At 44.4% G+C, this 23188-nt stretch overlaps 1 protein-coding gene across 1 annotated transcript in view; it reads left to right on the top strand.

The window, feature by feature from the left end:
• The window catches only part of LOC135198471 (DNA (cytosine-5)-methyltransferase 3A-like), a gene marked incomplete in the record, with an annotated part of 337711 nt that overhangs the window by 37143 nt on the left and 277380 nt on the right, over positions 1-23188 (top strand). Inside the window, 1 exon segment of the mRNA XM_064226041.1 lies at positions 12309-12491. Coding sequence (XP_064082111.1) covers positions 12309-12491 — 183 coding nt within the window.

Raw genomic sequence — 23188 nt, forward strand, 5'->3', positions numbered from 1 at the left:
GCCTTATTAGGGAAGTAAGCATACTCGGGGAGGGAATGGATGAGCTTGCTGGGGACCATTTCCTTCCTGAAGAAGTTTGTTTCCCCGAATAGACTGCAATTCAGACCACAGTTTTTTCCTACCGGGAAACTGAAATATTATTCAAGATCTAGGAATGATTCTGAAAATCTCTCAGTGCGTCTATCACCTGAGGTGATAGAAAGAAGGTGCCGGACATCTGGATAGGGTTTCAGATGTCCTGGATCTTAATCTGAAAGAAGTAAAAGCGATTCGGTAGTCCCTCCAGTCCTCGAAACGAGTTTTTGGGAACCAGTGGTCCAGATCAACTCTGATTTTCCACAGCTCTCTCATATCTTAAGAAGTATCTTCTCTCCGTCCCTGTTCGAGTTTACGAGAAAGAGCCTATTATAACAACAGGCGTAGAATGTAACGATCCTCTAGAGGTTCGTTACAGGATTGCAAAAGTCCGTACGAATCGTCTCGATCGACGGCAGCAACTATTGACTTCCGAGTGGAATCTTTCTTTAGAAGTAAGTTGAGAGTTATGGAGACTTTAGGGACGCCCTTTCATTCTTCTCTTCGATATGTTGAGGACGAAGAGGCTTCTTCTTCTCTGCTCCCTTATTCTCGATCCGGGATCGGTACCATTAAACGCCATCCTATGATATTGAACGGGGATGGATGTTTAGTCTCTTTTCCCCTTTTTCAATCGCTTAGGAAATGTAATAAGAGGATTTATGAGGTCACAGGGAGCGACATGTTGGACTTCAGGATCCTGGATTCACAGAGGTCACATACTTCCTAGTTCACTTTCCAAGGACCTTTTCCGAGAGAGTCGGTCTACTCTAACTCGAAAGGTACCTATTACCTCTCCGCTCTGAGTCTGACTACGTTCAGGCTATCGAGATGTTGACAGGAATAAGATTACCGTCTTCCATTTCCGTCTGAAGATTGGGATAAGCTGGCAGTCACAACTATTAAAGAATACGCAAATATGTTGTTGACGGCCTTTGGGCTCAGAGATTTGCGTCTGTCAAACAACAAAGCCCTTCACGATCTTTGAGTTCTGTGGAATCTCGAATCTCGCTCACCATCTACTTTTTGTCTCACCTGTTTTCTCGGAGTCAGACACTCGTGCGAGATCAGGCGACATATAGTAGCCCTGAGTTTCTTGTTGACGAAGTCGGTTGCGTTTATACACCCCCGATGATCGTGTAACATGAGACCAGGTTGGACTGTCAGGCATTCTTCCTTCGGGACTGAATCGCCTTTTTGCTCCTCGCTTCTTTCTCCTGGCACCAGAAGCTCAAGTCAGGAGTTGATTCGCTGACGACGTTGGGTTGCGTTGATACACCCCCCAAGGTTTGCTTAGATTGAATCGCCCAGGCAGTCCAGACACTCATCCTTCAGCGAAGAATAGTGCCTTATGGTCTTCAGGGTACAGCCTTGCTGTCCATTGATTCATCTGACTGGTCAACTGGTCGGTCACCTGACTTTAGTACAGACGGACTGACTGTGCATGTCCAGATCGAAGCTTTCAATATGGAACTTAGACGTAGTCTGAAGTTCTTGATGTCAAAGCATTCGAACCTCTCCTACCTGTTAACTTCTTGCATGTGATCAGGAAGGCCTTCTTCTAACCACCCTAGATACGACAAAGAGGGTTAGTGAGATTTTAAGCCATCGTCACAAGTTTTGGCTTTAGAGAACACAAGGCGGTGTGCTCTCTAAGCCTTCCGTTGTGGCCTAAGAATGGAAACCCGTTCTGTCCTTGGGCCAGGAGCTTGGAAGCAAGGATGGCACAAGTTAGTGGGCAGGAGCCAGAGAGAGTCCTGTGCCCTGTCGTGTCTCTCAAGTTTTATCTACATAAAACTCAAGAAAGTCGAAGTCATTCGGGCAATCTGCAGTGTTCCGAAAAAGACCAGACTTGCCCATATCGAAGAACACCCTGGCTTCAGTGTTAAGGAGTTCTTTCAAAAATGCTCCTTCATTGTGTTTGCACAAAGATTTGAAATCTTTTTATCTGAATGCTCACGAGGTGAGGGCGCAGCCTCGGAAGCATTTTCAACAGAGCATGGCACTCAGCAACATCCTGAGTACCATGTTTTAGCGAAGCAACTCTGTGTTCACTTCACACTCCCTGCGAGATGTGAAGATGGCATATGAGATCTGCTGCTCGCTAGGGCCATACGTGTCTGCAGACACAATCTTTGGGGCAAGAAGTACCACTCATCCTATCCTGTAGAAAATGGTTAGGAAGAGCTCTTAATTTAGTTGTTGAGTCGCCGACAAGTGACTTCTTAACTCTTAAGCCTTAGTTAACACACCTTAACTTTGGCTAGGTTGGTCAGGTGGTGATATATATATTTATATATATATATTTATTTTACTTCTTAGCCCTCATGGTATGGTCAATATGGTCTAGTCACATTGTGGTCACGCCCCCGTTGACAGATCATCTGGAGTGCACCAGCTTTATAGGTCTCTACCTCGCTGGCAACTCTAGTAAAGCAGAAGCAGACTTGGGTGACAGTAATCACAAAGTCAGCTATGCTAACAGGTGGAACCAAGATGTAAATCATCTGCATGCATTTGTTTCCCAAAATCCTTCTATTCTGTCCCTTCCCACCTCCAAAGGTGGGATTCAGCTATATATATATCTGACAGTAAGTTTCATGAACAAAATGATATTGTTATAATACAATAAAGTTTGTTCATACTTACCTGGCAGATATATATATAATCAAGTACCCACCCACCTCCCCTCAGAGGACAGTGGAAATAAAAATTATGAATAGAAAATGGGAATGGTTCCTGATACCCGCCTCCCAGCAGCGGGAATGGGTACTAACCACCTGGCCGACCACTGCGTGTGTCGGAAGTTTTTAAAATTCTGTCGGACTTCAGAAAATACAGCTATATATATATCTGCCAGGTAAGTATGAACAAACTTTATTGTATCATAACAATATCATTTTTTTCATGTTTGTTCTTGTAAGCCGCTGCCTGCTGCTCTTCCGAAAATATCGAGTTACAAAGAGTGCAAATTTAGCGATCGATGTCGATTTTATAAATGTTTATGCTTTGAAGTTTAAAATGTGTATGAAAATATATTACGTATAGGGTATTTTTATTTTTGTACATAAATATGATACAAATTAAGGCAGCTTTTGTAACTACCCTCCACATTGTCAGAGGATGTTCGTTCTTGTCTGCCACTGTTCCGAAAAGCATGGTTTTATTTTTTTTATGCATCTTTTCCATAAACCCTTTAAAAAGTTATACATTACTTCACTGCATCCAATAATATTGTATGTATTCTCATATTGTTGTATTATAAAATACTACGTCAAATCTAAAACCAGCTTACGTTGGCGGCATGGTTATTGCGTAAAAAAATTACATGATTCTGTTCGCAATTTTCCTTTATATCATTGTAATACGAACTTTAAATGATTCATCTTAAACCGGCGTGAAACCAACAGTAAAATGTGTTCTTTCAAGCACAGTAGTTTTGATTAGAATGATTTTATCTCAATTTTATCTATGGATGTGTTTGATGACATATGTTTACTGGAGTTTTTTCCTTGTTGCCAATGCACGATAATAGTCATTAGCAGCTTGAACAGTTTTCTCAGCTTCAGTTATAACTAGGTTTAAATGTAACAGTATATTTTCCGATTGATCTTTGATCTATATTGATCTTTGATCTATAGCGAATAAAGTTATTACATTAAGATATCTCAGTTCTATTCTACATAACGTCATTTATAACAATTACGGTAATGGTGTACTATAGTACGATGATTGAAATATAAGCCAAACAGATGTTATCCAATTCGGTTGTACGTATTTAGAAAAAAAAAATTGTTTCTCGTTCAGTTGTTCATGGCTGTACATGTTTATGCAACGAGTATAACGTTAAAACCATACTTTATCATTCTCTTTTGCTGTTTTTGAACTTATGTAACTAGAAGATGGGATTAAGTTAGGCTATTTTATAATTTGGTCTCTCATAAAATCGGATTATCGTAACTTAAACACTACAGCCACCTGTACACTGTACAAAACCCTATTATATCTTTACATACTCTAGACACCCAAAGAATTAAAGCTAGGCTTTTTTTCCATTTTAGTGTTTGTAATACTATAATGTACTGTACAGTAAATTCTATAGTACTATACTGCATAAATATAATTTTACTTATTGCGCCATTGCGCGATTACGGAGCCATTTGGCTGGTCTAGTTGCTGTTAACTGGTTTAGAATTTCGAAAGCAGGTGTAGGCGGCCGTAGGCTTTAAAATCGCTTAGTGTCGAAAATCACTTAGCGTCGGCAGCCAGGAACGGGACCCCTGCTGCTAACCGAGGGCCGCCTGTACGGTGGTCCTCCCGTATTTGCGGCGGATGCGTACCAGACCCCCCTGTGAATGGTTAGAACCCACGAATAGTTGGAACCCCTATAAAATCGCTAAAAACAGCCTATTTTGTTTGTTAAAACTCAAGAAAAACCCACTAAAAATTTTTATACCTGGTTTTTTTAATAGTTTTATCACAAAAGGTGCATTTAATGCTGAAATTGATAATAAACCAGGAAAGCTATATGCATATAGGGGACCTAATAATGAGACAATCACAAATAAGGATGCAGTTAAAGACCTTGGTGTGATGATGAATAGGAACATGTTATGCAATGATCAAATAGCAATTCTATTGGCAAAATGTAAAGCAAAAAAGGGAATGTTGTTACGGCACTTAAAAACAAGAAAAGCTGAACACATGATTATGCTTTATAAAACATATATTCGTAGTCCACTTGAATATTGCAATATGATATGGTACCCACACTATCAAAAGGATATTGCACAAATAGAGAGTGTACAAAGGTCCTTTACAGCTAGAATAGAAGAAGTTAAGGACCTTGACTACTGGGAAAGACTACAATCCTTGAAATTATATAGTCTAGAAAGGAGAAGAGAACGCTACATGATAATTCAGGCATGGAAACGGGTAGAAGGAATAGCAGAAAACATCATGGAACTAAAAATATCAGAAAGAGGAAGCAGAGGTAGATTAATAGTGCCCAAAACTATACCAGGAAAAATAAGGAAAGCACACAGGACATTAATCCACTACGCACCAGCATCGATAATGCAGTGTCTATTCAATGCGTTGCCAGCTCATCTGAGGAATATATCAGGAGTGAGCGTAGATGTGTTTAAGAATAAGCTCGACAAATATCTAAACTGCATCCCAGACCATCCAAGATTGGAAGATGCAAAATATACCGGAAGATGTACTAGCAACTCTGGTAGACATTAGAGGTGCCTCACACTGAGGGACCTGGGGCAACCCGAACAGACTGTAAGGTCTGTAAGTAAGGTGTATGGGCACACACCGGTGAATATGCAACTAGGGGTCCGTGGCGCTGAGTACACTCAATGCCAGGACTCCGGCACAGGAGACACCCAGGTGAGTCTCGCCTAACCAGTAATCGTTCCCGTAACGATCGTCCTGTTCCCAGGATTGACAGGACTGTCCCGCGGGACCGTACAAGAGGTGAGACCGGAAGGAGGTCCCCCCAGTCCCCGGGAACAGCTTTGACTGCTTCTGGGACTGTGACGAGTTGAGTGGACGGTGCTCGTTCTCATTTTGTTGATGGACGCTACCCGTCACCCGACCGTCAATCACGCCAGCGTGATCAGACAGTCCAGGCAGCCAGTAGTGGTTCCCCTGATGCAAGAGATCGATGCTACTGTCCTCGGACCAGCGCCTCTCCTCAGGGAGACTGCTCGTCTAGACCTGCAGACTGGTCATTGCTGTGGGTTGGTGATCGCCTGCAGCCTGTCGAGAGGGTAGTGCTCATTCTCATAGCGTTGGTGGATCCTACCCGTCACCTGGCTGTCGATCACACCAGCGTGATCAGATGGCCCGGGCAGCCGGTAGTGTTCCCTGACACGAGAGATCGACGCCACTGTCCTTGGACCAGTGCTTCTCCTTAGGGGGACCGCTCGTCTAGACCTGCAGACCAGTCATCACCGTGGGTTTGTGATCGCCTGCAGCCCTCTGTCCACTGGTTCTGCCAGTAGACAGAGCGGGAGCATCAGATCTGCCTCACCTGTTCCTTCAGCTTCCTTGGGATACACTGGGAGCAGCGAGGTGACTAGGGGTACCGTGAGGAGTGTGCTCCTCACAGTCCGTCCATGAGAGCGTATGTGCCCAGTTCAGTCCAAGGACCTGAGAGGTCATACGCTCAAGTGGTCAGAGGAGATCACAGGGGGCCTGATGAGGTTCTTCCTGCTGAAGGAAGAGTGTCTCGGGAGGGACTCGGCCTGAATGGACCTGATGGTCCGTCGCCTCAGGACGCGGTCACTCCAGAGACACAGAGGTCATCGTGCTGTTTCGTCAGCACAGTGACCTCGGGGAAGGATCAATGGTTGCCCCCTCTGACCGTCCCTCCCGGTTCGAGTCGTTGTGGGGACCGAAGAAGGAACCCAGAGCTTCTGTAGGGCTGCCATGGTCCTCCTTGGCTTACGGTATGCTGGACCCGGTGAACGCTCTTTTCTCAGGACAAGAAGCTTCGCTTAGGGCCAGCAGGTCAGACAAGTTGCTTCCCCCTCTTCTGCCTCATCTACAGGGCTTCTATGTGCCTTCAACAAACCCTTTACCAACCAAACAGGTTGACCCGGAGTTAGCTCGTCTAACTCCTGGCTTGCCTCCACAACACCTGCTGTCCGAGAACCTCTGGTTCACGCAGCAAGAGGCAACAGCCTTGGAGTTAACTGCTATGGCAGGCTTCCAGGCCGTGTCCTGGCTGGATCTGTGGTCCCTCACAGTATTGCTTCTTCGGGACCGGTATCTCCTGGAGAAGACTCAGCTTTCAGGAGACTTTGTCAGTCTGGAGGTAGAGCTATCTCCTACCTTGCCCACCAGACTGCTAATCTGTGGGCCAACCTGGTACTTAAGAGGAGGGACGCTGTCCTGAATCGAGTAGCCAGGTCGGCTGGTCCAGAGTTCTAAGGAATGGACCATTACTGGGTTTCTCCTCTCTCTTCCCTAGAGAGATGGTGGATGCTGTGATGGAGAAATGGAGAGCTGAGGGCAGCGACTGCTTGGTACACCAGGCAGTTATGAAGACGTCTGGACCGTCTTGTTCAACTGCGGCTAGGCCTTGTAGCCAAGTTAGCTCTTCCTCCGCCCCCAAGACTTCTGTACCGTCGAAGGGGGCGTGGGGAAAGATCCAGCCTTCCTCCTTCACTTTGAGAGGCAAGTGTCAGCCCTCCTCCTCTTGCAGGAAGGGGGTTAAGCAAAAGGGAAAACGCTAGGGACAACGTTCCCCCTCACCTGCTACCGAAAGTTGGGGGGTTGCCTGGCGAGCCTTTGGACAATATGGCAGCGCTACAGAGCTGTGACCTGGGTAGTAGATGTCCTACGGGAGAGATATCTTTTCCCCTTCGAGTCAAGGCCACCCCTCACTTCTCATCCGGTCCATCACCAAACATACATTCTCGGTTCTGCCAGGGACGTAGCATTCAAAGAAGAAATGCAGACAATGCTGAGCAAAGGAGCTGTAGAAATCGTGGGAAATCGTCACCAGGGTTCTACAGCCGGCTTTTCCTGGTGGAGAAGCCTACGTGGGACTGGAGACTGGTGATAGACCTCTCTCCTCTGAACAGATTCGTTCGCCAGACTCGGTTCACAATGGAAACGGCACGTTCTGTGCTTGATTCTGTCGGAGAATGATTTCAGGCTTTCGGTGGACCTGAAGGATGCCTATTTTCAAATACTCATCCATCGGTCCTCCAGGAAGTACCTGCGTTTTATCCTCGATGGGACGGTGTTCCAATTCAGGGCACGTTGTTTCGGACTCTCGACCACCCCTTAGGTTTTCATGCAAGTGTTCATTCTGGTGTTGGCTTTGGCCCACTCGGTTGGGATACGTCTTTTGAGGTATCTCGACAGTTGGTTTATCCTCACTCGCAGTTGCTACAGGACAGGGATCACTTCCTCAACTTTTGTTGCAATCTGGGGATCGTGATAAATTTAGAGAAGTCAGATCTCAAGCCCAACCAGAGAATAAAGTACCTGGGCATGCTGATCGATACGGTAGGAGCACGAGTTTTCCCCACAGACTCGAGGATCAGCAGGTTCAGGGAGGCAGCTCGATGGTCTCTGTCACGACAGCAACAACCAGCTCAGCTTTGGCAGATTGTGATCGGTCACCTGTTGTCGTTAGAGAAGTTAGTTCCTCATGGGCGTCTTCACCTGCGGTCTCTGCAGTGGAGACTGAAGGAGTGTTGGTCACAGGCTCGGCATCTGCAATCCTTCCTCGTTCCTCTCACGGAGGAAGTGAGGGAGGATTTAGCCTGGTGACTAGACAACAGGAACCTCTTAATAGGAGTGCAGTTGCATACTCTCCCTCCATAGATGCTTCTGTTCTCAGATGTATCGACTGAGAGTTGGGGCACACACCTGGAAGAGTTGCTGGTTTCAGGTGTGTGGAATCGACATGACAAGCTACTTAACATCAACATACTGGAACTCAAGGCAGCATTCTTGGCACTCCAAGAATTCTGGGAACGTGTGATGGGACACGCAGTGGTGTTGATGAGCGACAACACCACGGTAGTGGCGTACGTCAACAAACGGGGGGGAGGGGGGTGGTCCTAGTGTCTCTCCCATTGCATCAGTTGATGGTGCAGGTGCAAGAGTGGGCAGCGGCTCACTCAGTAGAGCTGTCAGCCTGGTAAATTCCAGGCAAGAGGAATATAGTGACAGACAAGCTCAGCTGCCAGAATCAGGTGATTGGGACAGAATGGTCTCTACACCCAGACGTGGTGGAAAGGCTGTTCGACCTGCGGGGGCGTCCAGTGGTGGATCTGTTCGCCACCTGGTACAAAGAAAACTCACGGTTTTCTTCTCTGTCATGCTGGACCCAGGGGACGCGTTCCAACACCCGTGGAACAACCTTGAAGTGTACACCTTTCCCCCGTTCTGTCTGATTCACAAGGTGATCAGCAGGGCACTGGTCACCAGCAACCTTCGGATGGTTTTGGTGGCTTCCAAATGACCTCAGGTCGTTTGGTATCCGGACCTGCTGGCTCTTCTCTCGGAGGTACCACGAGAGATTCCCCCATGGCACAATCTGCTGTGCCAACTGCACGTGGAATGGTACCATCAGGCAGTACGTTCCGTGTCTTCACGGCTGGCGGTTATCCACCATCTCTTGCAAGCAAGAGGTTTTTCTTGCCGAGCAGCAACAGAGGTGGCGGGGTTACCTCAGACAGTCCTCTGTAGCAGTATACCAAGGAAAGTGGTCCGTCTTCTGTGGTTGGTGTCTTAGATGGGGTCTCTCTCCACTCAGAGCCACTCTTCAGCAGGTAGCGAATTTCCTCGTCTTTCTTCGCAGAGAGAAGCTCCTCTCCATTTCAGTAGTTAAAGGATATAGAGCTGCTTTGGCTTTAGTCCTAAAGCTGCGGGGAGTGGATATTTCCTCTTTCATGGAAATATCCCTCCTTATGAGGAGCTTCAAGAGGTCTTGCCCACCCAGGGAACTCAGGCCCCTTGAATGGGACGTGATGCTCATCTTAAGGAGTTATGCTCGATTTCGTCCCGATTTCGTAGCGAAGACTCGGAATCCCTTGGTCCCTGACAATAGATTTGAGTCCTTTACGACCCCCTCCCTAGAGGACTTTACTGGTAACGATGTGGAAGAGATGCTACTTTGTCCTGTTAGAGTGCTACGGGGTTATCTGAAGAGAACTCGCCATCTCAGGCCTGAGTGTCGACGCCTCTTTGTTAGCACTGGGGTGACCAAGAAAGAAGTGTGCAGGAACACTATTTCTTTCTGGCTTCGTGAGGTAATCAGGAAAGCATACGACTCAGAAAGAGACTCTGAAAGAAGTTTCGTCGACACCAGTACCTTTCATCCGAGAGCCCACGAAGTTAGAGGTCCTACCCTTGCTTTCCGCAAGAACTTGTCGGTGTCGCAGGTGCTGAAGGCACGGGTGTGGTCTAACCAGACCACCTTCAGGATATTGCCCACAGGTCCTTGGGCACTTTTTCCTTGGGACCCGTGGTGGCTGCTCAACAAGTCGTGTAGCTTACCCAGCTCCTCTAATGGGACAAAGTTGCATCTCGTCCTTGTGGTAACTATGTGAATGGAGAGTGAATGAGAGTGTAACTGGCTTCTCTTCCTTCTTCTCTCTTCCTTCGGGCAGAGAGTATCAGTCGTCACATGCTGGAGAGGGCGACAGATGCAGGTAAGCTATGTGACTGAGCTCCATTCTTTCCCTTTCATTAGGGATGGAAGCATTTATCCGTCCCTTCCCTAACAAAGGGGGAGACAAACCCAATACTCTGTATTTGGCCTCTTACTTTCGACTATAAATTCTTACTTGCTATTCATAAGAGGTGACGCATGCCTCCCTCTTATGAATTGGTCCAGAGGTCTGCCCACTGGTCTTGCAGTAATCTCACTCTGATCATTTGGACAGAGGCAAGGCTCCCTCCCTTGCTCTTATGACCAGGGAGGGAACCTTGGTTGGGCAAACACCAGTCTGTTCACAAGACTCAGATTCCTCCCACCAATCAGTGAGTCTTCCTTATGTAAAGGACCAATAGTTTGTATAACTTGTAGGAACAAATCACAGTTTTTGAAAGTAAATTGTATTTTTCCTAACTATACAAACCTGAGGTCCTTTACATTTATGCCCACCTCATGCAACCCCTCAATCTGTTCCTGGGCCTAAAGCAAAGTGGAATGTTTATGTCCAGTTGGGAGGGGACTCCCGACTATCGGACAGCCTAACTACCTTGTTATAGAATCTTACGACCGAGTTCCAGCTGGTGCTGAAAGTGATTCCTTGTGTAAAGGACTTCAGGTTTGTATAGTTAGGAAAAATGCAATTTACTTTTAAAAAATTGTGATCTAGTTATTTATCAGGGTTTATGTATTGAACAATAATTTTTAGGGAAAATGGCTCTAGTATCAAGGCTCCATCCTAGTTGATGTGTGTTCCAATAAGAACTTTAACTGATAACATATTATTTATATCAAAACTGATGTAAATTGTTATGAAACTAGTTACTTAGTGTATTTTTCTTTTGGTCTTGAAGTGACAGGTAATCTCAACAATATGCCAAGTATGTTCCACAGGAGTCCATATTGAAGACTCTTTGCAGTTTTATTTTGGTTCTTAACTTCACTGTTTCCTGTGTTTTATTTCTTCCATTCCCTCTGGTCTTCTTTGCATCTAGCTGGCCAGCTACGTACTTAAATTGTACCATACACCAATTTTGAGTTTTCTTTTAAGATTGCATCTCCTAAGCAAGCTTCATGAGGTTGTTGAAGTGTGATTCTGTATGGTTTGATTTTAGTATAAAATACAGCAACTTACTATGGGCTTAAGTCTACAATTTATTTGCTTTACTCTTACACATGAAGTTGGTATTAAAGTTGCTTTGCCATAACCTTTTAACTGCAAATTTCATTGTTTGCTACATCTATTTCCTTCAGTCTCTTTCCACCAATGTCTGGCCCTTTCAGCTTGACATTGCTCCAGTTTTCAGATCTCACTTGAAAACTAATCCTTCTGGTGAGCCATTAGTGTCTGGAAATATGACTCAAAGGTGTAGTTAAACATCTTTACAAAAAATAAGTATCTTATACCATAAAGATTTAAGTACTATCTGGTGTGGTTGTTGATATATTTGTTATATCATTCTCATTGTGCGGCTGACTTTCTATAAACATTGATTGTGTACTCACTGTATTTATTTTATTATTAAGAGCTGATTTCTGACCTTTAATGTAAGTAGTATGATGTCTTGGCATGTAATGCTTCTAGCTTGAAAATTATCCATTGTTTGCCTGACTTCAGCAGGGTTTCAACAATTCTCTTCTGCTGTATAGTTCTTCCAAGTCTGCTTTTATGAAGGTGTTTTTGTTGAAATGTTGAAAACTGTTATTTTAGTGATGTTACTTTCAAAGTAATCTTTTTAATAAATTCAGTGTTCCAATTTGCAAGTTAGCTCATTAGGGCTTAGAAGGAGCATACTCACCTGACTGAGATGCAGTGTATCATTGCTCAGTGAGTTATTCCGGTGTTCTTGGCTTTTTATTACTTATGGTCAGAATACCAACCATAAGGATCTTGATCCTTGATTATTTGAATATAAGCTTGAAACTGGTTAATTTCAAGACTTCCCTAGTATTTATGGGACTCGGTGCATTCAAATCAAAGTTTATTCAGCGTTGTGGGTTGTAATCACAATTTCATAATTCCTTATTAATTTTTTCCTTTCAGAAAAAAAGTCATTCAGATAATGTGCCTCATCATAGTTCCAGAAAGTCCAGTGGAAAGAGACAGCGTGATAATTCTGAAGAGCTCCCAGTCTTAGATGAAAACTTCAATAGTAACGATTCCAGCAGCAGAGGGTCTACTGATAAGTCTGATGATGAAAGTGATGGAAACGCATTGAGTAGAAATGTAAGTAGTTACAATACATTAGGTAGAATAGCACTACTGTATTACTGTATTTATAAGTACTTTGGAGTGGAGAATTGATATGTTTATAATCGATTTTCAAATACAACCAAATCAGTTATTTATCAGGATTCATGTACAGTAGAGCCCCGGACCTTGATGTTTGTTCATTCCAGAAGCAGCGACGAGATGCGATTTTGTTGAGATCTGAATTAATTTTTCCCATAAGAAATAACTGAAAATGGATTAATCTGTTCTTGACCACCAGTTATTACCCTAACCTTGCCTTTTTATACAAAACATTACCTGTAAATAAACATATTTTACAATTAAATAAGTTCATTGTTAAATAACATACCATTCAATGCACTTTTTTCAATTTTAAATATATATTGTAGTAAAATAACTGCCATACGTATACCTAATTCGGCCATAATATGATGGTTGACTGAGTGTAATGGGCTAGGCATGTAGTATGTAGTGTAAGGAGTAAGCATAATTATTGTTGCTAATAAGAAAAACATTAAATATCAAGCCTAATTCTCAGCAAATTAATAAAACAGTAAATATAAGCCGAATTATGTCAGTTTATCATAAACTTTAGAAAAATTCCCTAATTTACATTGCTAGCTAGTGGCCATGAGCAAAGGTAAACAGACATAAACAAATCATACAGTCTACTGGATACTGTGTACAAAATCACTTTAAAATATCTTTCAATAAGTGTTATGATATTAAAAAATTTTTCTCTCAAATTATTGTTGTAAAATAGGGGCACTTTTCATAGCTGCTGTATGCTTTATAGTGTGACATCAGACATCATCATCGGTGGAGTAATACCCATTGAAAGTAGATCCTCATAAATTTACACCTTTAAAATTGGAGAGAATCCTGATATTAAGGATAACTGGGGGGCTAACGATATCACAAAACCCTTTAATTTGATTATAAAATAATACCAAGAAAATATTGTTGCTTAGTAAACAACAAGGCTTGAAGTCAAGCACAATTGGGAACTATGATTTACGAGCATCATAAGTCAAGCACGAGTGGAAATTACGAATAATAACTAATGAGCAGACTGCAAAATGTTTTGGTAGGCAAAAGCATTGCCTGAAAAAAAATGTAGCACATTATTTAATATATTATGTTTATAAATAATGTAGTTGCAATTCTTAAACCCAGCTTTCTTTCGTAAATTAAATTCCATTCGGCATCTTTAAGACACTGATCATATCGGTAAAATGAAATCGGCTGATATTTTTTGAATGTAAACAAAACCAGAATGCACATGTCAGATCGCTCTGTTCTGAGGTGAGCCAAATATGAAAACGCTTGCCCCCGGACTGCAACAGATTGGCAGGCGAGGAGGCACTCACCAACCCTTCCGGGGACCTGCTGGAAGCTACCTTGGCAATAACCACAGACCAGAGGTCCAGCCAAGAAACCGTCTGCAACATGGAGGCCGCCGTAGATTCCAATGCTGAGGCATCTTGCGGAGACAAGGACGGAGCCACCGACCTCACCTGTTCCAAAGTCAATCCCTGCTTCAGGTGAATGACGTCTGGGTTAAGATGGCGTGACAACAAAAATGCAGAACTCGTAGCATAGTACTTCCTATGTCTTGTGAGAGGCGGGGGTAGTAGTTTGGTAGAACCCCTAGAGCGAAGCGAACCGTCCCGGTCCGAAAGAGAGGCGTTAACCTTCTGCAAGACCGACTGAACGTGTCCAGACAAAGGAAGCTGAAGAGATGATTTGGGTTCCTGAGTAGCTCCCACCAAGGCTACCAAGCAAGGAGTGTAAGGCGACCGAGCCTGAATCCTACTTTCCAAATTGTTAAACCCACGAATGAGATCAACAACTTCCGAAAGGGAAGACAGAAACTCTTGCTAGTCTCCCTCCTGCTCCAGCAACGGAGACTGACAACGAGAAGGATGTGTAGGTTCCTCTAAGGCACCTTCCCCACCAAAATTAACGGAAGGGTTAGCAGCCAAACAGCCTGAAACCCCACCTAACCTGCCTGGGCTGGGTCCATGCGTCAGCTTCTGAGACGAACCACTATAACACTAGGCGGCTCACAAGAACGAACATGAAAAAACATCCCATTTGATAACATGAAGGGCAGTTTCAAAAGCTGCCTTTGTATCATATTTCTGTGCAGAAATAAATATACCTTATACTACATCATACATTTTCCTACACATTTTAAACATAAAAGCATGAACATTTATAAAATCAACACATTGGCTGCTAAATTTGCACTTTTTTCAACTCAGTATTTTTGGAAGAGCGACAGGTGGCGGCTCACAAGAACAAACATGAAAAAACATCCTCTCTGATAACATGAAGGGCAGTTTCAACAATTGCCTTTGTATCATATTTCTATGCAGAAATAAAAATACACTATATGTAATAAATTTTCATACACATTTTAAACATAAAAGCATGAACATTTATAAATCGACACATCCATAGCTAAATTTGCACTTATTTAGCTCTCTATTTTCGGCAAAGAACTGCGTCAGAGACATATATTTTACCCTAATACTTATATAATAACTCAATAAATATTGTTTAATATTTTTTGCATAACCTTTATGGTCTGAATGGTATTTCTACAAATGTATATACTCTTTAGACATAACGGGCTAGCGGCGCTGTTAACTGAAAATTGTGCCACAAAAATACCTTAAAATACCTTATTTATTCATTAAAAAATAAAGTATTTGAAGGTATTTTTATGGCACAATTTTCAGTTAACAGCGCTGCTAACAACATTATGAATATTTTGGACAACAGCCGTAAAACCGATTCGCCGCTAAGTGATTGCGCTGTTAACCGCGGGCCGTATGTGTATGTGTGTGTATATATATATATATTGTTACGTATATAGCGGCCTTGAGAGAGGCTAGATACGTAAACGGAAGTAATTTAGGGATTTCAAGAGGGAATTGCTTTAACTTACCGTAAGCTGAAAGTTATTATTAATTTCTTTAGAGGGAAGGTCGCCAGAAAACTCAGCTCGTTACTTAACAACTATTTATTTACAAAAAGGCCCGTGCTGGCCTGGAGAAAATGAATGCTATTGGCCCCCACGTTGGGGCTTAGAATCACTCACAAGTGGGTAGCTGGCTAAAGTGTGACTAATTCGAGCTGGTTTCATAAAACTTGGGTAATGCACACTTGTGGGCAGAGAGACGGCACGTGACTCATGGAATCTGGAAAAGAATCCCAGATTAAACAAGATAAAAGGAAAAATTACTTCTTGCTTTGATTAATTAATTCTCTAATACTGGGGAGAAGGAACTTTTAAGGTTTCACTGAAGCATGCAATGACTCCATTGGTCTGGGACGATCACACAAGGGGAAGCATGCGGCCATGAGGCAGTGAGAGGGAACAAAAGGATGAATTCCTTTTGTTGCTGGAAATTGAATTGGGAGAATGAGGATCAAAATTATAATAGGTGATAAGGGACTGGCAATATGTTGTTTCACAAGACGTACCTGGATGTCGTGTTCAGTGGCTCTTTGTAGAAAATCATGGCCCCCTTTGTCTGAGGCCTGGGTCATCGGCGCGCCACTCACACCCTGGGTAGGCCTAACAGGAAGGCAGGTAATTTGACCTCTGTCCGAGATCACGTCTCGCAGCCGACTGAGACAGAATTCAGTTGGGTTGCTTGGGGGTTGGAGGTCAGCTTAACCCCCCACGATCAAGGCAAATCCTGGAAAACAAGCTTACAGCCAGCAGAGGGGTCACAGGAAAGAGAGCTTAAGGTATAGGTCTAAGAAGTACCAATCTGCCTACACCCTTCCCTTTTGAGATACGTCCCAACAGCTGATAAAAGACTCTTTTCCCCCAACTGGGTAACTTCCTATCTCTAGCTGGCGGGTTTTGGGTTTCCCGCGGTTACTAAAAATCAGCTGATATTCTAAAGAAATGGCTGCCGTTTTCCAAATCGAATTAATTAATTAATTGCGGGTAGACGAACGATCTATAAACGTCACAGCTCCCCCTGTTAAGAAGGCATTCACTCCCTTTTCGGGCGTGAAGGTCTTGGCTTAAATAAATTGATCGTCTCGACTACCCAGTTCTCCTACTCCAACTTGAAGTTTTTTGAGCAGCGATACAGCTAACTACAGTGGCCTACCTAACTTATAGGCAAAGATGCTAAGTGTACTAACTTAATGTAGTGATGTAGTCTAGCCTAAGTAATAACTACGGGTTGTCTTGTGACGACAGTCTACTCTACCCCTAGATAAGGTTACTTGAAAATTCTACTTGCTACTAACCTAATGCCCTGGTACTAAATCATTAGCCTAACCTACTCAATACAGTTAAATGAAGACGCAATCATTCCAGAGTGTGGTACGCACAGCAGTAATGTGTCGCCGGAATTGTTAAAATACATAATGAGAGGTAATGATGCATGGGTTTGATGAGTGGTTAATTGACCAGGAGGGAAATGCAATGAGGTAATTATATTTAAGTGAGGGTTAGTATTACAATGGCTAGGGGTTAGAGGGTTAGTGCTACTGGCAGAGATCAGGCTGGCTACCTTCTCTGGGTAGGTGCCAGGATCATTCTGCAAATGAATGCGACACTGTACCTCGGGCACAGGTGTCAAGGAGAGCATGTGGCTCTTTTTGTTAATATGTTAATGATTGGTTACGTCCCTTCTTCTTCTTCTTCTTCTTATTCCTCCAGGACCTGGCGATACCAGTCCTAGGAGTAGACGGAGGCACAGACTCTGGGGAAAGGCCAGAAACGCCGGCAGGAGCAGAGGCAGTGGTAGCCTGAAAGATTTCAGGAGAACACCCTACTTCGGTCTCTGTAGCAACCGTCGTAGAGGTGGAACCTACTGCAGGGGAGGCCCTCACTCCGGCTGCTGCGACAACCGTCGTGAGGGGAAAACTCCAGGCTGACTCCTGGTCGGGCAGTTCCTGGTTTTCCAGAGGAGGTACAAAGGTAAGGTCTGCCGGAGGTTCATCCTCGGGCGACAGAGGTAAGGATGAAGAAGAAGGAACTAGTGATTGGCCATGGGCTGTGGTAAGCTCCATGCCTGTTGGAGGATCTCCTGTAGGAGGATCCTTGATAAGGTTAGGCGCCGGCGCTAGCTCGGGGCCAGGCGCAGAGGTCAAGTTCGGTGGTGGCTCTACGTCCAGGCTGGACGGAGCTTGGCACTGCTCAGTGCTGCCAAGTGGCACTGGCAGAGAGTTGAGGTCGACTGGACCTGTGACGGGTACTGGAGGTGCAATACCTCTCAGCGTGCCCTTGGAAATGGGAGACAGAGGCTCCTGTCTCTTTTGGAAGGCTAAGCCTTGTGGAAAATGGACAGTGTCCGCTGCTGGTAGTCGGCTAGGGCACCTAGGCCAATTCGTGGAGTGCCCTATTACGTTGCAGGTTTTGCAACGGAACTGTGAATGATCAATCTCCCTCCTTGGTAGCGGGGGAGACTGTTGGTGGACGTACTTCCTAGAGGAAGTAGAATTTCGATGACTCCTTGCTTTGGAGTGATTTGTTGTGGGGTTAGGACCCCTAGGTTTTTTGGAATGCGAGGGAGACTTCATGTCTTGCCCTAGGAGGAGGTCATAACCTCCTGGGATGTAGCTTGCAACTGCAAGGGTACAAACCTTGGAGAAATGAGGTCGGGTGACTCTCAATTGCACGGTTGGAAGGATCAGCTTGATATGGTTGATACCTTCGATGGTGATTAGTTGTCGTCTATCGACGGTAGCCCCTCGGGGGATTCTGTCTTCCCGTATCAGGGAGATTTGAGCGCCAGAGTCGTCGTAGGCTCTGACGTGGCTTGGCTGATAATGACTTTGGAGGGGTACAACAGTTATAGGGCCCTTGGCTGGGGGTCCTAGTGAAGAAGGATTGGTTACGGCCATTGCGATGGCAGGAATATTGCAATTAGCGCACCCTCCGTAATTTGCAGACATGTGACCCTTGCGGCCACAGTCTCGGCAGAAAACATGTTCCAGAACCTCTTCCGTGGCACTGGATGATAAGACCGAGATGCCCCCACAGGTTGCGAATCTGTGGAGTCACCAAGGCTGGCAGTGTGCTCGGGCACAGGTGAAGAGTCCTCTCTGGCAGTGATTTGACGTGGGGAGGTTAAGGAAACCTCTGTTGAATCACCCTCGGAAACAAGTCTGGGGTTAACTGGTGGGCTTACCTCTTCCAAAAGGGAGGAGGTAGGCGGTAAAAGGGTAAGAGGCTGAGATGGTGCGGAAGAAATTTCTATCTCGGGCACTGGATCAGGACCAGGCTCGCAAATCGAAAGGATGTCAGGCTGACCAGAGACGGCGGGACTAAGAGAGACTGGGTGTAGGGCTGGAAGCTGGCAGAGTGGCTTGAGCTAGGATACTCTCCTTACGGGCCTTCTCCCGCTTGATGTCGAGTTCCTTCTCCTTGAGAGCGAGCTCATGCTTTCGCTCCTCTTCCCTTGCCTTCCTTTCTGCTTCTCTTTCTTTTCTCTCTGCTTCTCCGGCTTTTCTCTGGTTTTCCCTTTCTTCCTTTTCTTGCAGGCGCGCGGCAGCCTGCTGCGCCTTTATCCACTGGTCTAGTGCTGGTCCAGTGTAACCAGCCTCCTTGCCCAGAGTTATGAGGACTCGGAGCCTCTCTAGCTCTCTGGCAAAGAAGTCGCGGGAAGCAGGGGAAGACATTTCCCTTAGGCTGCAGTAGAGGCTCGGGTGAAAATGATAATAATGACCAGGAAGGGTAAATGGATGGAATGGGAGTGCCTACTGTGGAAAGTGGCACTCACTTGGAAATGGGTTCTGCGACGTGGTAAGGAAAAGTCTGAAAAGACTGGGTGCTCGGTGGCACTTTGTGAATGGCACCTTCTGCTGAGGTGAAAAAATCGAATGAAGTGTGCTGTGTACGTCACACTTACGGGCGTTCCCAACTTGGGAGACGTTGGAATGGGCTACCTGTAGGTCCAATACAGGTGCACGGCACTTATGAGGAGGCGTTCCTTGGTTCAGTGATCCAAAATGGCGGATACTTTAATGAATTGGACGTTCCGTAAGGACGGACACGCAGGTATAGGGCTACCTGTACGTCTGTACAGGTGCGATGGCACTTCGGGAGGCGTTCCCTTGATTGGTCCGAAGGATCACTGACCCTTGTACACGGACATTAATGAATTGGGCGTTCCGTAAGGACGGACACGCAGGTTTAATGGCTACCTGTACGGCCTGTACAGGTGCAATGGCCCTTATGGAGGCGTTCCTTGGAGCACTGGTATCGTGCTGGTGTGTCCCGGACACTACATGCAGTATACTTAAATATACTGAAGTGAAATGGCACTGCTCATGGCAGAGGGTAATAGTGGAGGAGAGAAAGTAAAAGGTGGGAGTACTTCAGCAGCCAGTCGATGGACAGTGTCAAGAATTAGTGGCACTGTGAAATGGTAAGACCTGACGTGCACTGGTGGTGGCCAGTCCTAAACTGGTAACGACTTCCCTGTCAGGAAGTAATGAATTTGCGTGGCACACTGTGCGAATTGTGCTTGCGGTATACGCAAGTCTTTTGGGATAAAAATGAACAAGACCACTCAGGCAACGACAAGTAATGGAAATTTTAGAAATGCTCAGGCCCTCGCTGAAGTACTCGGTAAATGAAACAAATAAATGTTTGCAAACTGCAATGGACACATGCGCGTACGTATCACGCTGTGTAAATGAAAGACACAAGAGACTAAAATAAGGTTAATTCGGCATGCTATAATTAATGGTAAGATGTAGTACTCTTGGCTTCGTGAATACTGGGTTCTCTCTCTCTCTCTCTCTCTCTCTCTCTCTCTCTCTCTCTCTCTCTCTCTCTCTCTCTCTCTCTCGGAGAGGGTGAAAAATGATATGTGAATGAACTCCCTTATATTTGAATTGAACTACTAATGTTAGTTTAATATGACGCAACTTGCGTTAAATGATTTACTTACGTTAACGTGAAATGAAAGAATTGCTTTGGATAACGTTTTATGAAAATGATAACGCGCTCGCGTTGAACGATTTTTACGCTAATAGTAGCGGCTTACGCTTATGAAATGATTTGCGTTTCAATATGAATTTAACAAAGACGTGTTTTACGTTAACAATTCTTGTGATTTACTCTACTTGAGATTTACGTTAACTTTATGTAAGATTACTAGGTCCCCGTGAACAGTGAAATGACGGTAAGGATTTTAAAACGATGTTAGCAAACAATTGTGAATGAGGTTACGTTAAGTGCGAAGTGAAATGAAACTTCGCTCAGCGCGCGAGTGAGCGATGCTAGGTGAAACACGTGAGGAGAGCAGAGCGGGTTAGCACACAGCGTGTCGTTCAAAACAGCTGATTCTCTGTAAATGCGAAGGCAATTTACAACACAAAATTCTACTTTCTTATTCAAGGCGAATTACGTTAATTTCTCTGGCAGAACGATAGATACTAGTACAGACATTGATATTATTTACGTTAAAACTTCGTGACTTACGTTACTTTGCTTAAATTGTTTAAATAATTCTGAAAGAGATAACAAACATGGCTGCCGCTGTGAGCGAAAACGAAGGCTGGTTGAGACCGCGCAGGCGCGAAAGTGCTCTAAGCTGAATTTAAGCTGAGAGGTAAACGGTTACCAACACTTGGAATGAAAACTAAGTTAAAAATGGATTCCCTAACATATCACAGACAAAAGAATTGTACACTTCTTTTGCCAGAGCTTTATTTTAGCGGCGAGCAAACAATTTGCCCCGCGAATTTTCTGTTACTTTGTGCTGTCCTCGTAGGAGCTCTCACGAACACGTGTGCAGATAGATGCCAGAAAGGACCAGATCAAACTAGGAAGTGCTTTGCCAGGGTTTATTGCTGTATTAACTAGCTAGGCTTTCTAATACAGCAATAAACCCTGGCAAAGCACTTCCTAGTTTGATCTGGTCCTTTCTGGCATCTATCTGCACACGTGTTCGTGAGAGCTCCTACGAGGACAGCACAAAGTAACAGAAAATTCGCGGGGCAAATTGTTTGCTCGCCGCTAAAATAAAGCTCTGGCGCATTCGCCGTTACAATAATAAGATTTCTACCTACGCTCTTTTGACCACTTCAACAATAAAAATACTTAAACGTACCTTAAGCTAACATTGGTTATAGAATAATCATATTAATGAATGGAATACCTTACCGTGAGTCAGTGTGTCTTCTTTCCCTGCAAGTGTGCTTAGTTTTGCGCTTTGAAAAACATTTACAGTTTACGTTTTACAACGGACAACGCGATTTACAAGCTTTTTTTCAGCAAGCTAGGTTCAATCCAGGCAAGATTCGCCAATGTTACGTATATAGCGGCCTTGAGAGAGGCTAGATACGTAAACGGAAGTAATTTAGGGATTTCAAGAGGGAATTGCTTTAACTTACCGTAAGCTGAAAGTTATTATTAATTTCTTTAGAGGGAAGGTCGCCAGAAAACTCAGCTCGTTACTTAACAACTATTTATTTACAAAAAGGCCCGTGCTGGCCTGGAGAAAATGAATGCTATTGGCCCCCACGTTGGGGCTTAGAATCACTCACAAGTGGGTAGCTGGCTAAAGTGTGACTAATTCGAGCTGGTTTCATAAAACTTGGGTAATGCACACTTGCGGGCAGAGAGACGGCACGTGACTCATGGAATCTGGAAAAGAATCCCAGATTAAACAAGATAAAAGGAAAAATTACTTCTTGCTTTGATTAATTAATTCTCTAATACTGGGGAGAAGGAACTTTTAAGGTTTCACTGAAGCATGCAATGACTCCATTGGTCTGGGACGATCACACAAGGGGAAGCATGCGGCCATGAGGCAGTGATAGGGAACAAAAGGATGAATTCCTTTTGTTGCTGGAAATTGAATTGGGAGAATGAGGATCAAAATTATAATAGGTGATAAGGGACTGGCAATATGTTGTTTCACAAGACGTACCTGGATGTCGTGTTCAGTGGCTCTTTGTAGAAAATCATGGCCCCCTTTGTCTGAGGCCTGGGTCATCGGCGCGCCACTCACACCCTGGGTAGGCCTAACAGGAAGGCAGGTAATTTGACCTCTGTCCGAGATCACGTCTCGCAGCCGACTGAGACAGAATTCAGTTGGGTTGTTTGGGGTTGGAGGTCAGCTTAACCCCCCACGATCAAGGCAAATCCTGGAAAACAAGCATACAGCCAGCAGAGGGGTCACAGGAAAGAGAGCTTAAGGTATAGGTCTAAGAAGTACCAATCTGCCTACACCCTTCCCTTTTGAGATACGTCCCTACAGCTGATAAAAGACTCTTTTCCCCCAACTGGGGAACTTCCTATCTCTAGCTGGCGGGTTTTGGGTTTCCCGCGTTTACTAAAAATCAGCTGATATTCTAAAGAAATGGCTGCCGTTTTCCAAATCGAATTAATTAATTAATTGCGGGGTAGACGAACGATCTATAAACGTCACAATATATATATATATATATATATATATATATATATATATATATATATTATATATTTATATATATATACAGTAGTACCTCGAGATACGAAAGCCAATGCGAAAAATTTTACTGCTCTACATACGAAAAGTTTTCAAGATACGAAAGGTTGTTGCTGTAAAGTCCCGAGATTCGCCTGGACCACCAAGAACAATTTTAAAACTCCCGCGCCGCCAACTGAGTAAACTCGCCACCATCCTCCCGCTCTCCCATTGGTTCCTGATGCTAGT

Source organism: Macrobrachium nipponense, chromosome 22, assembly GCF_015104395.2.
Source record: "Macrobrachium nipponense isolate FS-2020 chromosome 22, ASM1510439v2, whole genome shotgun sequence".
NCBI classification, from domain to species: Eukaryota; Metazoa; Arthropoda; class Malacostraca; order Decapoda; family Palaemonidae; genus Macrobrachium; species Macrobrachium nipponense.